Source organism: Empidonax traillii, unplaced genomic scaffold (assembly GCF_003031625.1).
Source record: "Empidonax traillii isolate 1590-97213 ecotype Southwest subspecies unplaced genomic scaffold, ASM303162v1 scaffold674:size665969, whole genome shotgun sequence".
NCBI lineage: Eukaryota > Metazoa > Chordata > Aves > Passeriformes > Tyrannidae > Empidonax > Empidonax traillii.
This window is the reverse complement of record NW_020955867.1, coordinates 176,984-195,282: the sequence shown is the minus strand read 5'-3', so window position 1 is coordinate 195,282 and position 18,299 is coordinate 176,984. Positions and strand designations below refer to the sequence as shown.

Below are 18,299 nucleotides of genomic sequence, written 5' to 3'. Positions count from 1 at the left end.
TTCTTTATTTAAGGTTAGTTTTTCCCCACTATTGCCTATATTTCCAAATCAGCCAAAATCTTGGGTTTTTTTTTTATCTTCAGATTCATGTGCAGGATTTTTCTGCTGCTCTTGCACCCATTTTTCTGCATACAGAGAAATTCTACCTCCATTGGAGGGTGCAAGGAGAAACCTCAGCCTGCCCTGCTGGATCAGCAGGTACCAGGTCTGTTAAGAGTAAGGGACAGTGGAGAGGAGGGATAAAACCCAAAGCCAGCCTTGGCACCATCACAAGAAATAGTGGCCTGTGGGCAGCTCTAAGAGGTCAATTTATTTGATTTCTTGGTGTGCAAGAGTTGTGTGTTCCCTTTCTGTTTGGAAAGAAAGCAAAGCCTCATTTCCAGCTTCCTCCCAAAGACCAATCCTGGGGCTTGCAGGGAGAGCTGGGCAATCTCTGTGATTCAGACAAGGTGGGAAGGGAAGGAGAAGACCCTTTCTGTGTTGCCATGCATGTCAGGACAACCTGACCACATATTTGAGAAAATTCCTCTTATTTTCCCCCCAGTTTTTAAACTGTGATTTTCTTACCTTTGGTTTCTTGCCAACAATTGTGACACAACTACATTCATTTGAGTATTTTTAGGTAGATGATGTTTTGGAATTGCTCATTCAGCATCCAGTTCTTAAAAATTTTCTTCCCACTCTCACAGAAACACTTTTCTCCTTTAGAATTGTTGCCCAGATCATAAACTTCTTATATTCTCTTTCCAAGAAGTATAATGTCTTAGTAGAGAGGTCTTTTTTTTTTTTTTTTTTCTTTTTCTTTTCTTTCTGGGGATTCTAGCAATCTTACATTTTTGTGATGAAAGGAGCTTATTCTTAAATTATTCTTAAATAAACACACCAAATGCCTGCTGGGGAAACCTGGAAATAGATTCTTGTGTACGTAAACACATCTTGGCTCAGGAGCAACACGCAGGTGTCGTTTGGGCAGGAAGCAAAGTTGGATCCAAAGCACATCCCAGGATTAGCTCTGCAGGAGCTCTGCCATCTCAGCTGGTGTGGGCAACGGCACTTGGTGTCGTGAAATTCTGTGGTGGCAGTACGGCCACTTCCTGCCAAGTGGGAACATGTTGGGTTTGTTGTTCTTATCTTCGATAATATTGACTGGTTTGTGTTATTTTAACCCTAAAAATGAGCATTAGTAAACCCAGGCATGGCTCATTCATTTAAACAAGGAATACCCATGTGCCCCCTTGGCTTAAGTGACCCTGGGGAATAAACTGTCATTTAAAAAAAAAAAGGGAAAGCACTGATAACTGAGGAACTTTAACCAAATTTAATTAAACTGAATTAAAAGTAACCTGAGATGAATAACCACATGAAAGTCTCGTGCCATCCTCTGAGAAATTCAGTTCATTTACTTCCTAGTGAGACAAAATGAGCACAATTAAAGAAAAGCTAATTGTTTTAATGCAACACTTATAAATTTCTGCCTTGTCTTTGCCCACATCCGGGATTTCATCCTACATTTCCCTTAGCATTTTAATTCAGGAGGGTTACCTGCATGCATAATGAAGCACATTCATTTTTTAAAATCCTTTGCCAGACTTTTCCATACCAAGAGTCTTGAAGGGCTGATTTAAGATTCTGGGACACAAAGGGCTCCACAGGAAAATATTGCATGTATCTCCCTGTCTCTAAAAATCTGCCTCCTTAAGTTTCATTAATATGCACTTAATCAGTTTGATTAATGACTGCAAGACTCAGAAATGAGTCAGCTGAACAAAGTTAATTTTCTAGTCTTTGTGGCAGTTTTAGATCTTAATCTTTCTTTTTAAAACCATTTTGCATGCAGTAAGGTAGATTGCATTAAAATATGTAAACATACGCATCATAAAAATCTAATTTTTAAGGCAAACATTAATGTTATTTTGCAAATCTCTTAAAATCATAGCAGTGCACAGCACTAAACAACTGTAAATCTTTTGCCAGCCCTCCCAGCTATGAAGCCAACATTAAGGTGAAACACTGATTCCAAAACTTGAGTGTGTACTCTTTAAACAATGTCTTAAGTAATATTTTTGGTGCGCTGAAGATCTGTCGCCTCTCTAGATCCTCTCCACTATGCAAAATGCACTGGAGAAAATAGGAAGCCTCTTTAAAATAAAACGAGCTGAGATTCGCTCATTTTTAATCCTTTGCAGTGATTTGAATCCCAACTTTCCCCGTGTTCCATGGACTGCATCAGCACAAAGCAAACCAACCCAGCACCCCTGAACAATTACTAAAAATATTTTCAGGACTTTGCTGCAGATGTTGAAAACAACAATAATTGGCAAACATCTCCAAATCTCTCGTATATCTGCAGAGGTCAAGGGAACAGCTTGTCCTGTAATCCTCGCTGTCAGTGTCAACTAATCACCCTCTGGCACGGCAGGGAAGTCTCGCTGCCACTTCCGAGCTCCTGATCTGTGCTGTTTGCAGGCTGCAAACACTGCTTTGCATTTTGCAGGACTGTCAGCCTTTTTCCTAACACAGTACAAAATACCAAACCAGCTACTTTGGGAGGTTTTAGTTCTAACTTCATTTTAGCCCTTAATTAGAACAGATTCAGAGTTACAACCCCCCAACTCCATTTGTCTCAGAGTGCTTTCAAATGATGCTGTTTTGACTATAAAAACCTAAAGCGTGTGTATCATTCCATAAGTCTGCATAGAGTGTGTTACATAATGTTCTCCAGGCACTGAGCAATAAGAAATCAATGGAAAACCCTGCTGGATATCAGAGGGTATAAGGGCCACGCAGCCTTAAGAGCTGATGTGTCCTAATAGGAATCCTTTATCGTCTTTGCTGCTGAACAAATCACACTGATCCAGCTGTCACTGCACCAGAGGCTTTCACTGCGCTGTCCAGGGAGGAGAATTCTCAAGAGAAACTGAACTATTAGAAAATAGCATTTTTTTTTTAAATGTAAAATAGACTAATCTCAAAAGCATAGATTGTTTTCAGAGTCAGGAAAACACAGCTTTGGAGGAGTGTCATTGCACACCCTCGAATTCTTTCCTTGTTCTTCATAAAAATTAAGCCACGAGATTCCCAGAAGGATTTTTTAAACCAGTCTAAACAGTCTGTCAGTACGAGGGATGAAGCAGTTGGCAGCCTGGAAAATAGGAGAAATGGAAGTATCTACCCTTTTAAAAACAGCTTGTCCTGCCAGAACCCCCCATTTAACCTCCCTCCTCCCCAAGCTCGGATGAGGTGAAGCAGCATATGGCTTCTAGTGACATTACTCCAATCTGTTTGGTTAAAAAAATTTAGTCCTTTTAGAATTTGCTTGGAAAAGTATCTTACTTTTTAATTCCTGCCCTAAATCCTACTTCAATGCGTGGTCTAAATATCCAGGAGCAGAGAGGAGAACAGGTCTCGCTGTCACCACTCCTTGTCTAATGCTATGGGAGAAGGTTGTGCCCATTTGTTTTGGGCATTAGCTGGATACACCCTTGAATTTCTGAAACAGTTTTGCTTTTATTGTCTAGATTGAAGGGAAGGGACAAATTCAGGCTGGGGGCTCCAATAGGGGATGAGTTGGTGAGAGTCCTGGATGATGTGTGGTCATGGAGCCCCTGTGGGCTGGGGCTGGTTGGTAGAGCCAGATGGAAACTGGTGCTGGTGTTCAGGTGCAGCTGCCAAACCAGTCAGGGCACAAAATTAACCTGTAGGGCCTTTCCTGGGGTTTTGCACCCCTGTGCTTGAGATAATGCTCCTGGAGGGAGGACTAAAGCTCAGGCAGTGCCCCAGCAGCCACCTCTGGTGCCTCTCAGCTGGATTGTGCTGGGGTAGTGATAACCCTGGCTGTGCTGGCAGGTTTATACAGCTTCATGCAGGCTGAATCTGTAGATCTGGGGAGATCACATCCTTTTGGCTGGCTCTGTGGGGTGGCACAGGGGTGCTCTGCAGCCAGGGACCAGGAGAAGGTGATGCAGGGGCTCAGTTGAGCATCATCTCTACGCCCACTGACAGGACAAGCCTCGCTGGCCGTGTTTGCATCCTGTGCAGAGCAGCAGAGCTGCGTTTACTTTGAGCTCCCAGCACTCCCTGTATTACGAGTGTGGTGCTGAGAGGAGTGCTGGGTATATAAATCAGAGAGCACTCCAGTCTCTGTTCCTCCCTGGCCTCCCTAATCCCAGCAAGAAGAGGCAGGAGATGAGAAAACCGACTTGGGGATCTTGGAGGTGGTTTAGTCTGTCCCCCCTCTCAAAAGCAGTATCAGCAATACTTAAGCCCTTCTGGACAGCCATTTATCTTACTTATCTTTAAAGGGTTCCAGTGATGGAAATTCTGTGTCTTCCCTGGATAATCTGTCTGAGTTTCCACGCAGTGAGGCAGTAATTCATGGTGTATAACCAAGATGTCTCTTGTAAGAATTTAAACACATCGCTGCTCTTTTATGTTTTACATGGATGTGAAGACCAATTTGTGGTATTATATTTCCAGCCATATTTTATCTACTTGAAGATGACTTGATTATAAATACCAGTGCATAGTTATTTGTGGAAACTTACCCAGCTTTTTCAATAGGAATTTGAACAACCTGTCAGGAGTACAGAGGAATACAAATGTTACGCTGAATTTGACAAAGGGAGCCAAAATATTATCTTGAAATTATTTACCTGGTGTTTAAAACAAACAAACCAATGATCTCAAACCAATGAAAAAAACAAAAGCTCTGAAAACATCTCTATTATCAAGAGTTAATAGCTTATAAAATAAAATAAAATACAAGCATATCAAATGTTTTGTTATTTGATTGTGAATTAAAAATCAGTTTAAATTTAGCAGCTTTAAAATCTCAATTATTTGTCAAATTTGCAAAATCTGTCAATGATATTTTTTTAACACAAAGCATTTTTGGATCAGGTTCTAGGATTGCTTTACAGTTTCAAAGGAGGGTGCTCGTTGCCAACCAGCCAGCAGGAGTCCAGACAAACCATGTTACAACCCAAAGTCTGTATGTTCTTGCGGCTCCTGTCTGTTGGTGGGTTTGAATTAGAATGAAAAATTACTGACTGGAAAAAAATGTTGAAGTAAAGATGACTGAAACAAAGTAAAATCCCTTTTTGAACAGGAGCACCGTGATGACAAGGAGGGTGTACAGCACTTTGCTGCTTTTCTTTCTTCCCAGGTATCTGTATTCAGGTACTGAACTGGGACCTGGGGAGAAGACTCTTAAAATCTTCAAACTGCAGATGCAGTTGAGGTTTTCTTTTAAAGTTTAATCAGGTGGAGAATAGAACAGGCTCCCACCCTGCCGAGCTACACCTACAGGAATAAAGCAAAGACAAGGGAGTGTTGGGTGTTACAGTCCCCATGTCTTAGATCTAATGCAGTAGAATTAATACTGGGTGTAATGACACTCAATTATACTGTTTTATAATTAAATGCATATGTGGGCACCCAGACATATGTATGTGTTAATATATATGTATGCATATTTTCATGTCTATGTAGGTATATATAAACACACACACATATATATCTCCTATCAGAAAAGTAACAATTTTAACAACTAATTTCAATTTTTTTCTCTTTTGTGTAAGTTCTGGCTCTTCTCTCTAGGATATGCTGCTCCTCTTGTTTCACTTCAGTATGCATAATTAATCTGCAGGATATATAGAGTGTATGTTCTAAATGGAGATTACCCTCGTTGCCTGCAGCTTTAGCTTACTTTGGATGCATCCACGTTAACATTTTAGTTTGGATCCAGAACACCCCTCAGAAATCCCTTCTTCTGTCTGTCCCCAGTGAATATGCTGTGATTCACATCACAGGATGATTTTTGGGGAGCGAGCCAGCTGGATTTGCATCCAGAGGGGATTTCATCCCATCCTTTGGGATGAAGCTAAACAGAATCCAGCAACTCATTTCCTTAGCATGTAGATTTGCACTGTAAAACTTCTTTTATAGGACCACACTAGTGATGATAAAACTTTGTAATGCCTTCTGCTGCAAGACATTTTGATACAACGTTTAATCTATTACTGATGTGATTTTTCACCTCTTAAAGCTTTACAGCACAAATGAAGATGAGAAATTTAACGGAAGTAATAAACACTGCGGTTTCTGAGGGGGTTTTGTGGCTGAAGTCTACAAATCTCCCCTATCTTCTTCGAGCAGGTTTTCTTGTTCTCATGAGCGTGTCTGATGAGTGGGGCAGTGGCAGGATCAGAGGAGGCTGAGGTGTTTCAGGAATTGGCTCTGGAGCACATCACTGTGGCCTGAGCTCACAAGGCACTGCCTGGATGCTCTGCTTTGTGCTGTTTCCTACCTGTGTTAGTTGCTGAAGCCACTCAGCTGCAAATTTTCCTGTCAGTGGCTTTCCAGCTCTAGTCTGTGGACCTCTGAGAATCCATGAATTATTGTGTAGGGGCCTGTTAAATCAGTAACCTTTGCTTAGTAACCTCTCTCTGCAGGGCTTGTAGGTTGGAAGGAGTTGACAGTTATTCCCCAAACGGTCTAGGTGTATCACCACTTCATCCCCTGTTCCACTTGGGTCTTTTTAAAAGCTCTGGTGAAACATTTGTCAATATTTCCAGACAAAGTCGACTCTTTTCAATTGTGTCTTGCAATTTTTTGGTAGTATTTCTGTTAAATGCTCTGAAATCATCTCGGTTAGAACATCTTGTTTTAAAGCACCAAAAAAAAAAAAAAAAAAAAAAAAGGAGGGGGGGAATATTTTTGGAAGCAAGTACATTTCATTTATATTAGAGCACAGTCAAAGAGTGATGGAACAGTACAAGCATCCATTACTCAGGCAGATGCTACCCTAAAAACCTTCCTCAGTGATTTGCTCTTTTCATCCTTCTGCTTCAGACAGAAAGAGAGAGGCCTCTGTTGATAAGCACTTCGTAGCTGAAGCATGAATAAGACAGACAGCTCTCCATCTGATTATGTATTTATGAATTATTTGTTGTTCTCTGTCAATGTTAAATGTTTTTCATAGGTCTATTTAAAGCTGAGTGCCTCCATGAGAGCTGGAAGGCCTTTATTTATTTTCACGGGTTTCTGTGTTTCTTGGTGCTTTCAGTGATCTGTGATAAGAGTGGGAGCTGAGGAAGTGTTCCAATCCTCCCCTCCATCCAGCTGTATTTAGGAAGTACTGGAAGTTGTCAAGGATTGCTACATGAGAAATGGGAGCATTCTTCCTGTTTTTAGAATCCAACTGCAGCTTTAGCTTTCTGACATGTTTGTACAGAGCTCCAAACTTAGCAGATTTTCTTGACTATATACATTTTTTTCTTCAGCCATTGGTGTTTAATAAGGCTCTTCTAAGACAACTTTATCCCAGTGGCTGCAACGATCCCTATGCCATTTTTTCCCCCCTTATAGCAAGGTTAGAATTCTAAATCAAACTTAATTAAACTTATCCAAGTGAGTAAATGTCGACATATGGGCAGCCACTTCACTGCTAATACCAAGCTAAAAAATTCTCATTTCTTCCTATGGGTTTTATTCGTAATGATTTGTTTGCATTGGCACCGTAGTCTGTTCCAAGTGTGGTCTTACAACATCTGATCATGAAGAAAAGGCATTTCTTTCCCTCCTTATTTCCCCCTGAATTACCCAGTGCCATTTATATCACCATTCCACTGAAGCAAATCAGAACTGGTGCAGTTATCTGGAATCCTAGTTCCCTACACTGCAAATTCAGTTTATTACATACATCTTTCAGACTGAATTTGTCTTTCCCACTCAGCTTTGTCATAGTCAGGACATTTAAATAATATAACTTGAAAGGGATCCCTTGTTTGTGCCACATGTTCTGCATTCAAACCACTGTAAATTGGTTTGCCCTGTTGTTAATGTCCCACAGACCTAAAACACTTTTCTGGTGGGGTTAAAGCAACTGAGTTACCTCCAGGTAGGGTTTCTGAGGGCACCAAGGCTGGATGCTAAACAGCATTTCACAGCAAAGTATCGATATGTAATTTTATTCTGCATTGGAATTGAATTGAGGGCTTTCAGTTTTGGGTTTATTTCTCCATGAAAAACCCTGAGAAAAGAGCCCAAACTAAATGACCAAGCAAAACTGTTTAAGAGTAAGACCACGTGCACCTTGTCTGCCTTCCTGGAACAGTGACTTAAATTTGGAGAAATTTTGTAATTCTGTTTTTTTATCTGTCCTGGATGAATACAAAGAAACCTTCAACCTTAAGCAGAATTTTCCTTGTGGACACTGGTGTTTGTACTGAAAGGAAAAGTTACCTCAGAATCAATTGCTAATGACAAGTGTATTTTTTTACATTTGATTCAACTTTTTTTTTTAAATATCTCTATAGAGACAGTTAAATATTAATAAGTACCTCTTTCTTTATGGAATAGTTATAGGCCATACTAAAAGATATACAAGCTGTTTGTAGATTTACCTTTTCTAGAGAAGGTCACTGTTAAAATTATCCCAGCACAACCTTCCAAGTGCAGACAAAGCTCTTGCTCTATGGAATATATTGTCCTGGATTGGGACCCTGAGTTTTTGACTCACAGTCTTTACTTCTGTCAGTTAAGCCCTAAATTATTAATTACTTACAGAATTTAAAAGAATTGTTATTTAAAAGATTATTTAATTTAATTGTTCTGTTAAATTTTTAAATAATTCTTTACTGCCTCATAGGTTTAGTAATGCCTATGAAGCTCTTTATGGTTATTTATTATTATGGGGGTAAATATTCTTGATGCTGTGTAAAAACGCTTGTTCTGCAAATTCTTACTGGGTTGCAGATCTTTAAGTGAATGCAATTGCTCCTTTATAAGTGTTTTGATAAAGATATGTTGCACTGCTTGTTTTAGAAGCTGCTATCCTTGTTTTTACCATATTCTAAAATGCTTCTAGATTATTCAGGGTTGCATGAAAATTTTAGTACACGTTGTCTTTTCTAAAGCTTCCCTGTAAGAAACTCCTGGATTCTTAGTTTCCTACTTTTCTGGCTGGGTATACACTCAACCTGTCTGTCTTTTTGACTCTCCCCTATTTCCTTTGAATCCCTCATATTATTTTGACTGAGAGAGAACAAGGGGAGGTTCCTTCTGCTCATCCAACAGTAGTTGGGGGTTTTTGTGTCATCTGGTATCTTCACTGCAAGGTGGAAATCTGGTTTTGCTCCCCTGTATCCAGATCTTCATTCTATGCTGCTCACAGCACAAAGTGTGCTAAGGGAGCAAATAAGTTTAAGACTTGAGGAACAACAGATTAGGAACTTGGGAAATGCAAAATGTGCACATTGTGTCATAGGGGACCTGCAAATGAAATAATTATTTCATAATGTAAAGGGACCTACATCTGCTTCCTACAAATCTGTGTTGGACTGAAAAAAAACAAAAAATTAGGTCCCCCAGATGCTTTCCCTTCATTAAGAGATGTGAAGATCACCCACAAAACTGGGTTGCTGTTAAATATTGCTCATTAGATAGATTTCCAGGTTGCCAAGCACGACTTAAATCTCAACTGAGGACATGAGGTAATGAGTTGGAACTTTGGGATGAAATATAAAATCTTCTCACGCATTCTCCAGGAAGAGATTCTCCAGAAATATTAAATTCTGTAAGTGGAACTCAGCTAGGACGTGACCTTGTAAGTGTGGTTGAATAACTGCACTTGAATTCTTGTTAATAAACACAGGGAACAACTTGCAAGGTCTGGGTCCTACATTTGAAAGCTGTGTTTTACCTTTTGAATTTGTGGTTATATTTAACAGACATGTCTAGCCCTGAGCAATATTCAGTAAAACTGTAGCAACCCATTGTCAAGGTTTTTCCCTTGCAATCCCTAAGAACAGGACTTGTCACGAAAATTCCCATTTTTGCCCTTCTCTACTTTTTCTATGGCAACAAAAGGAAGAAAAAATAAATATATGAGTATAAATATTTTAGAAGCAGCTACTTGGTCCTGTTCTCTTCCACTGCCTGTGGTGGAGGGAGGATCCCATCCTTTTGTGTGATCTTTCCAAAATACATTTTCTTGGAGGTGCCAGGCAGAAGAACCTTGCTCAACAACATCTCTTGAAGCCGAGTATTTTAACTAACATTTCTCCGCTCACGAATGTTTGTGATCAGGCTGAGGAAAGTGTGAATATATATATATGCTTTCAGGGCTTGCAGATTTTGTTTCCTTGCATAAATATGTTGAAAATGTGTAAATATTTAATATTGAGCTCTGAAGTTGACAGTTACATAACTAACCCACAGGGACGGGATCTCTTTTTCTCCCTCCCCGCCCCCACGGAGTCCTTACATAACAAGCTGATGCATCACAGAGTGAGGAATTCTAATATTGTTTTCCCATCCGTAGCAAAAAAATCACTTTTTGGTGAATGTTGAAGCCCTCTAAACCTGAAATGTGTGTGATTTCAGCTCCTCATACTCGTAAATCAATTCTTTGGGGCCGCTCACGGAACCAAACGCGGTTTTGGAGGGCACAGTCTTGACTTACTGCAAGGATCTAGAAAATGCTTTTCACGGCTGACTCGGCCCTTGGAAAATGGGTGAGAGAGAGAAATCTGGAAATCTTTGCTCTTTTTTGGAAGTTCCTGTGGTTTCTGGACCTTTGCTTTCGCTGTGGCTCCGTGGTGACGCTGAGCTGTGCCAGCCAGGGGTCTCGCTGCCTTCGTTCTGCCCTTCTGGAAGTGATTCAACATCTCATGATGCATCGTCACAGGGAGGATCTGGGGCAGGAATACTGGGACTTCAGCAGCTGGCAATCACTCCTTGCACTGATTCTGTAGCAAGTGCTACAACTCAACGAGGAGTTTGTAGAAATAAATGTTACAGTGTCAGTTGCCTTTAAGAAATCCTTTGTTAATGAGAGGAGTTTATTATATTTGTTGCATCATTTTGGGCTATTCCTTTTCTTACACAATGAAATGCGTCTGATAAAGTCAGTAACATTGCTGGTGATGTTGGTAACAAGAGCCCAGCTCTACTAATGAAAAAGCTGTAGCTTAGAGCCGTTCAATTTGCCTCAATAAAATCAGTGCTGGAGCTGCAGCGAAGGAAAAATGTCTTTAGAGAAAGCGATTAAATAAAAAGTTTCTATCATGGGAACTGTTGTCTTTCTGATGACAAAACCAGTTTGACTGACTAAAAAAATTACCTCTGAAGGCGTTAGGAGATTTTCCTAGGGAATTTAAATGCCACAAGGTATTCTCAGCTTAAAAATAGAAAAGTGTAGGTTGAAATGAGTAGCTGAGAGGTATGTGCTGTAGGTTGGGACTTAGGAATACAGATGTTCACAGATTTTGAAAAATGTACTTTTTCTGATTTAAAAATTACTGTGCTGCAGCTTTAGACAGTATAGTTTGTAATTATAATCATTATGTTATTCAAAGCAGCCTTAAGAATCTCTCCTGTATTTGAATTTTTAAACAGATACTCTTTTTAGCTGCACTGTGCCTGTGTGCTTCCTTCTGTACTTGCCCAGATTTGGTGGATTTTATAAGAAACATATATTGAAATGATGTCTATGATATTAAAAGCATTCCAGTTGCCAGCAGGATATGAGCCTGGGAATCTGTCAGATGATGCTCTCTGGCTATTTGTGGTCTTTTCCCTTTATTTTTTTTTTTTTCCTTTCCCCCTTTTTGACTTTTACTGGGTTGAAATGATTATTAACATCAAAAAATTATTTTCTCCTGCCAGTGCCAGTGATGCTTCTTGCTTACTGTCTTCCTGAAGTGCTTTAACTTGCTCCTGTGTATCCTCCTCTCCTTTCTCACCTTCCCCTTCTGGCACAAATGCCTTCAAGCCTTTTCATCCAGTTCCCTTCCCCTTTAATAATCCTGTGCCTTCCCTCCTTGTCTTTTTCTTTCTAAACCTTTATATATCATTAAAATGCTGCTAATGTAGAGTAGCTTTCTCAGGCTAATTTTGAATTTACTGATAATTAGGTACATAAACCTCTCAGGCAGGTTTTTGGGCAGGTTTTGAGCCCACAGTTCCCGATTGCTGCAGTCTCTGATGAGATGGAAACCCAGGCTGCTGTGACTTCAGATGGATAACTGTGATGCTTTGCAGTACTTTCCCATTCTTTTTCTCCTGAATCCTCCTTACCTTTGGATTTTATCTTCTTTTCATCTCCCTTGTATAGGAAACTTTTTCAACAGCCTTTGCTGACCTGCTTTGGTCCAATTTTAAGCTTTTAAAATTCAGTTCTCCTTCCCCAAGGTTCTGACAACGTCCTTTCAGACGTTTTATGGACACAATCACCTGAGTCCCCTTTTGTGTTTCTGAGTGTTCTTTGAGGCTGCCCTTTCAGGTCCTCTCACTCCTCTGTGGGGGTGAAGCTCACCTGTGTGTTCCTGCACACTTTTGGAATCAGCTGATCCACCTGCTCTTTCCATGCGAAAGGAGTCCCAGCCCTTCACGTTGTTGACTTGCAGTCGGGTCTTCAGCATCAGTTTCAAACCCTCTGTCCTGGGAGGAGGAGACTTTGGGGCAGGACACACATGGACCCTAACACAAATTTTTAAAGCTTATATATGAGCAATCTCAATAAACATTAGATGCTTTAAACTGTATTTTACTACTTAGGCATATCATTATGGTGTCTTTCATGTGTCTTAATTATGTTTCTTATTTTCTCCTTATCCATGAAGTCAGTACTGGGTCCCTCTGTGTACTGCAATAAGGGCAGATAGTATAGGTGGATAGTTGAGGAGTATTTTTGAGTTTTCCCCCTATGAATAAATACAGTTTCTTCCTGTAAATTCATGGAAGTCTTTCTAGAATTTCTAGAAAACCCCATATGGTATAATGGCAAAAGAAAAATTAAAAGCCAGTTGTTTTTCTTACGTGTATAAGAAAACATTTGACAGACTAGGACCAATGTGCAAATTTCTTTTTTTTTTTTTCCTATTAAAAGTGAGCACTTCCAAAATAGTTTTTAAGCCAGAACATAACATAGTTCAAGAAAATGTTTCCTGATGGATAGGTCATCTCCTGAAGGGCAGGTTGCATTTTTAAATCCTGCTTGTTTGTAAATCTGTGTTCTAAAATGAATCTGTTCTGAAACTTTGCTATTGTAAAAACCAGAGAGTTATTTGCTAGAGTTTGTTCCTGTAGCAAGAACAATGTGTATTAATTTATCTGGTACTTTTATCCCATCGTTTCTGTGTGACTGTAAAAAAGCAAAAGTAAAATTTTGGGAATGTCTGATGATCAGCTTGGTGAATCATTTGGAGAGCCTGCTTTTAGTTTTATTAGACCAGAGCCACAAAAAAGAGCAGTTTCATTTTTGAGCTGCTGTTACAGATCTTAGATACTCCAAAACCTTGCTCAGCTGCTGCTTGAACTTGGAGGTCTCTGGTCTTTTATATTCAAACTCCTCACATAGCCAAAATTCTGCTTGCTCTTAACCCAGAACCTGAGAAGGAAGTGCTGGGCTCTGCTGGCTCTCACTCCTAGAATTTCTTCCTCCCCTTCAAAAACCTCTGCTCCACCTGAATTTATCACTGTCAGATTGAATGAACAGAAGGGAAATGAAAGGCATTAAAGGTTTTGTTGTTTGTTTTTTTTTTTTTCATTGGGTTACAGAGAATTTTTTTAGGATTTTAAAAGTTATAATCATAAATTATTAATCAGCGTGGAGGCTCATCAAATTCAGGGGCCCTTTCCTCGAGCTTGATCTCAGTTCAGTCTGTTTTGTTCAGATTTTCTTTCATTCGTACAAACATTTTTCCGGCTCGAACAAAATAAACTTTTTCAGCTGAAGGGTGAATTATATTGTTTGCTTGTGCATAATCTATGAGGTATCTACGGGTAAACACGATTCCTTTCATCTTAATGGTAACATCTTGTATTATTTGCATGCTTTGTGATACTATTTATGTTGACATGGAGGTCGGTTCTGACAATACACAAACACAAAGTTAACTTTGTTGCTCAAGTCAGTGAATACTTCTATTTTTTGCTTGTTTTTTTTTCTAAATCAGGATGTTTGTTTTTCCTGAAAGGGCTTGGAAATATTATTCCCCAAGCCTTTCCAGGTGCAGTGTGTTCAAGCCCTGGGTTTAAGTGCACTGTCATTTTGTTTTTCTGACACATTTCTTATTTAGGGATCATAATGTCAGTTCTTGATTTTGTAGAAAATACCAGAGCATGAATTATCAGTAATCCATATGTAGGAGTCAAAGCCTTTCAGTGGAAAGTCTGCTACAGAATAAAATAAATAAGTAACCCCCAGTGGAAATGCCTAACACCACCTTTATTGGCCAGTCTGCATGAAACTGGTGTCAGTCAACCTGGAGCAAGGGATCACCGTGGGAAACAAAACCTCTTTGCACTTTTGGACAAACTGGGCTAAATTTGAACCGTCTGAAAAGGAAATAAAGTCAGTCTTTGGCTGTGGCTGGACCAGACCAGCTTTCTTTTGTGAGAAATAGAAGAGGAAGTATTCTCTTAGGACCCAGAGTATTTGTCATACTTAATTCTAAATCATATGGAATGAAAAATACTGATAGTGAATTCTGATGTTATATTTGCCAAAGCAGACTTGCTTGTACTAGGAAAGCGCTTAATACAAAACAAGGCAAAAGTGAAACCCCTGATTCAGAAAAGGAACCTAAAATCTAACAGACCAGTGAAGATGACTAATGTTAAACAGAGCAAAGCTGGTTAGTGCTTCCCGAAACATTCTGCTGAAGGAGGAAATTTGCAGGTTTGATTTTGAAGTTGCATTTGCCACTGGTGTTAAGCAGCTTAAGGTGCTGAACTTACAAAAAGTTGCTTAATTTCTTTCTTGAGTGCTATGAAAATTGTTTCTTTAGCAAGGTTCTTGTACTTCATTTAAGTCCAAGAGCATCCCTGCTAGGAGAGCCCCTGCTCTCGGGAGCGGGCTTTGCCTTTCACTCAGGTGAAGTCTAAATGCAAACTGCAGAGGAACTTTACCAAAAACTCCCTTTAGTTTAATTTTCTTTCAGGCACTCAGTGGATATTCAGTCTCATCTGTCTTCCTCTGACTTTTGGTAATTTTGTTATTGTTCATAGCAGAGAGTAATTACTCAGCTGGTTAATGAATTATGATGCTTTTGTTACCGGGAAGTCTTTGTAACTTAAAAATAGAAATACAGATTGCTTTTTAATTCCTTCTGATGACAGGTGACATATATACTGAAACTAAACTTTAGTCATAGGTGGAAGTGTCACGGTTGCTGAGGTGCTGAACTCCCTGGTACATGGGGAAGGTGGAAAAGGGATGGCAAAGTCCACCTTTGTGAAAAATGAAGAGATTTCTCCTTTGGTCACTCGGGGGGGAGTCTGTGCTGTTAAGGCTGAGATCTTCTCTCTCCATTGGGTGGGATATCTCTAGATTGAGTGATTTTAGTCCAATATTTCTTTTATGTCTTCTGTCTTTAAGAAGGAGAGCTATGTCAGCTTTATTTTGTGAATACTATCTAGGAAGTCTATTTAAATTATAATTGCCTATCGGAAATAAATAACTGATGTATGTGTATAAAGTAATTCAGAATTAACAGTTTAGAATTAATGCACAGAGTGCATTTTTTAATCCTGTTTTACTTGTGACAGAAATAATGTACTTGCAGTTCCATAAGTATGCCACTGTATTTCTCTGGAATCTCTAGAATCTTCTTGTGTAAGGAAGATTGCTGAATTTATATTAGGCCATTATTTTTACCCAGTGTTCTCTAATACATTTCATTATCACACTGAAATACTTCCATGTACTAATACCAATATACAGTAGCGACACACTTAGTTCATCTCATCGTTTTTGTAACAAGTGTTCCTTACAACTGTGTTTAGTTGAGAACATTTAGAAATTGCTTTGAAAATTATTTGTTGAACCCTTTTAGTTTATTTAGGGCAAGGAGGGGTTAATGTTAATTTAGTGCCATTGCTTTCGATTGATTAATGTCATTGATTGTTTTAGTCCTTCTTGCCACTTTCAGTAAGTTGTCCTTATTTCTGCAGATGCTTCATGGCTCAGGCAGAGCTATCAGCCCTTCTATGAGACAACAGAATTGGTGCTTTCTTTTTCCACTGGTTTAGTTTGGGTTCACCAGTGATGGGTTGTTCAGCAGAAAAATTAAAAGATCTGAGATTTCTATTGATTTCTTCTCTTTCTCACATCTTTATTTGTGCTTTCTCTCCATTCTGCCACATTTCATATTTCATTAGGAGGCAGTACCTGGAGAAAGGAGTTCCATTCCTTATCCTTGTTGTCATTTCCCAGCAAGTTTTCCTTGTGACAAACCCGACCTTCCCCGAACTGACCCTCAGCCTTGTCTTTGCAGGGTGTGGAACTGCAACAGGAGGAGCTGAAGATGAAGGTGAGGCTGAAGCTGGCTGGATTGAAGGTGCTGCCATCCTACTCTCCGTTATCTGTGTTGTCCTTGTCACTGCCTTCAATGACTGGAGCAAGGAGAAGCAGTTTCGGGGGCTTCAAAGTCGTATCGAGCAGGAGCAGAAGTTCACTGTTGTCCGAGGTGGACAGGTTATCCAAATCCCAGTGGCAGAGATAGTAGTTGGGGACATTGCACAGGTGAAATATGGTAAGTTCTATCAACTGGCTGTCTGCTTTTATGGGCTTTATTTCTTCTCCTTTCCCTTTCCATCACTTCACTGCAAGTGATTTAAAAGACAGGGTTGTGTGATGTCAACGTTTTGATGGTAAGGTAACATTTGACTGTTAGGGGGAAAGGAGGACCTAATATACCTGCTGTAAAATTGTAGTAGGTAATCAGTTTTATCATTGTAACCTTCACTTTTTGCTGGCCAAGAACTCTTCATTCAAAGGTAGTTTTCTTTCATGGAGGATTTTACGCTATTTGGAATTTTTGGTTTTTATCCAGACAGGAATAAGAGAGGAAGTATTTTTAAATGCTCTGTAAAAGGGAATTGGGTCTCTGTGCTCACCTCACTTTTAATAAGCTGCTCCAGATCCAGATGGAGGCTGTAAGTTCCCCCAGATCAGATGCCTGATAATTACGTGTCATCAGAAATGCCCTGAGCTCCAGTGAAGTGGAAGACTCTCACAGTAACTCTGTTTACTCTGTGTGTGTGTGAGTTGGTAAATTCCAGCAAAATGCCACTTCTCTCAGCCATCAAGTTTCTCCTGGACTTAGCTAAGGGCTTCTGGAGAGGGGCAGGGGAAAGGGCAGCTCGACTGTTTATCAGCCACTGTTAATTCCTGTGAAGTCTGACAGAGAAACCTCTTCATGAAGAGCTCTCTCCCCGCCAAACCTCAGTGACTGGGATGTTCATGCTCTGCTAAATATGAGGCATCCTGATCCTCAGGTGGAACTGAGCAAAAAATACTTGAAATACAAACAACCTTCCCTACAGCATTGCAGCACTAGGGCTAATACGGACAGAAACAGGAGCAATTCCTTCACTTCTGCTTTCATTGCAATTCGGTCGCTGTTAATTGTGTTTTTATAATTAAAATAATGACATAATTCTAGGAACAATCTTACTAATGCACAGGGGTTTTCTATGACCATGTTCTTACCCAAAGGTGATCTCCTACCTGCTGATGGGATATTTATTCAAGGAAATGATCTGAAAATCGATGAAAGCTCCTTGACCGGAGAGTCAGACCAGGTCCGCAAATCTGTCGACAAAGACCCAATGCTGCTGTCAGGTAAATCGCTGCTGAGTTATCTCGTGTGCTCTGCTTTGTCCGTGTTTTGTTTTGTCTTCATTTGCCATGCCATGAGGTCCAATGTATTTTAAATGGTGACACATCCTAAAGGAGGTTCCTCTGAATTTCTGAGTGAAATTTTAGAGATTTTCTGTGTACTTGGTTTATGCTTTTTGTGTGGCCTTCCTAATTTTTATGTTTGTGATGTTTTGCTGAAAACAAAAGACTTCTCAAGGAATCAAATTTTATCTCAGAAAGTCATAGGAACAGTTCTCAATGCACTGAAGAGGTCTGCTGCTTTTTGTTGTTGTTGTTATTGTTTTGTTTAAATACATCTGGCCATTAGTGCATTTTTGTTTTTATTTGGCTTATTACTGCTGAAATTTTCGTAGTGTTCTGATGAGATATTTATGCTCTCAAATTAGGCTCAGTGTTGACAGATGTTCCCTCTAATCTGTTTTTCTGTTTTTGCTTTTAAGAACATGGGAGATTTTGGTTATTTAGAGAAAGATATTTTGATTATAAATAGATAGAACATGGTAAGCAATGCAACTAGCACAGCCACTTGATGACCTCTACTAAAAAAAATGGAATTTAAAAAAAAATGTGTTGCAAGTGTGTGTGTGTAAATATGTAAAACATTGGTCTAAGGACACCTCCATATACC

General features: G+C 39.6%; 1 protein-coding gene across 1 annotated transcript in view; it reads left to right on the top strand.

Annotated features, from left to right (window-relative positions):
• ATP2B2 (ATPase plasma membrane Ca2+ transporting 2) overlaps positions 1-18,299 on the top strand; it is a 227,361-nt gene that overhangs the window by 124,126 nt on the left and 84,936 nt on the right. The window contains exons 4-5 of the mRNA XM_027899525.1: positions 16,284-16,541; positions 17,507-17,632. Coding sequence (XP_027755326.1) covers positions 16,284-16,541; positions 17,507-17,632 — 384 coding nt within the window. The remainder of the gene's footprint in view (positions 1-16,283; positions 16,542-17,506; positions 17,633-18,299) is intronic.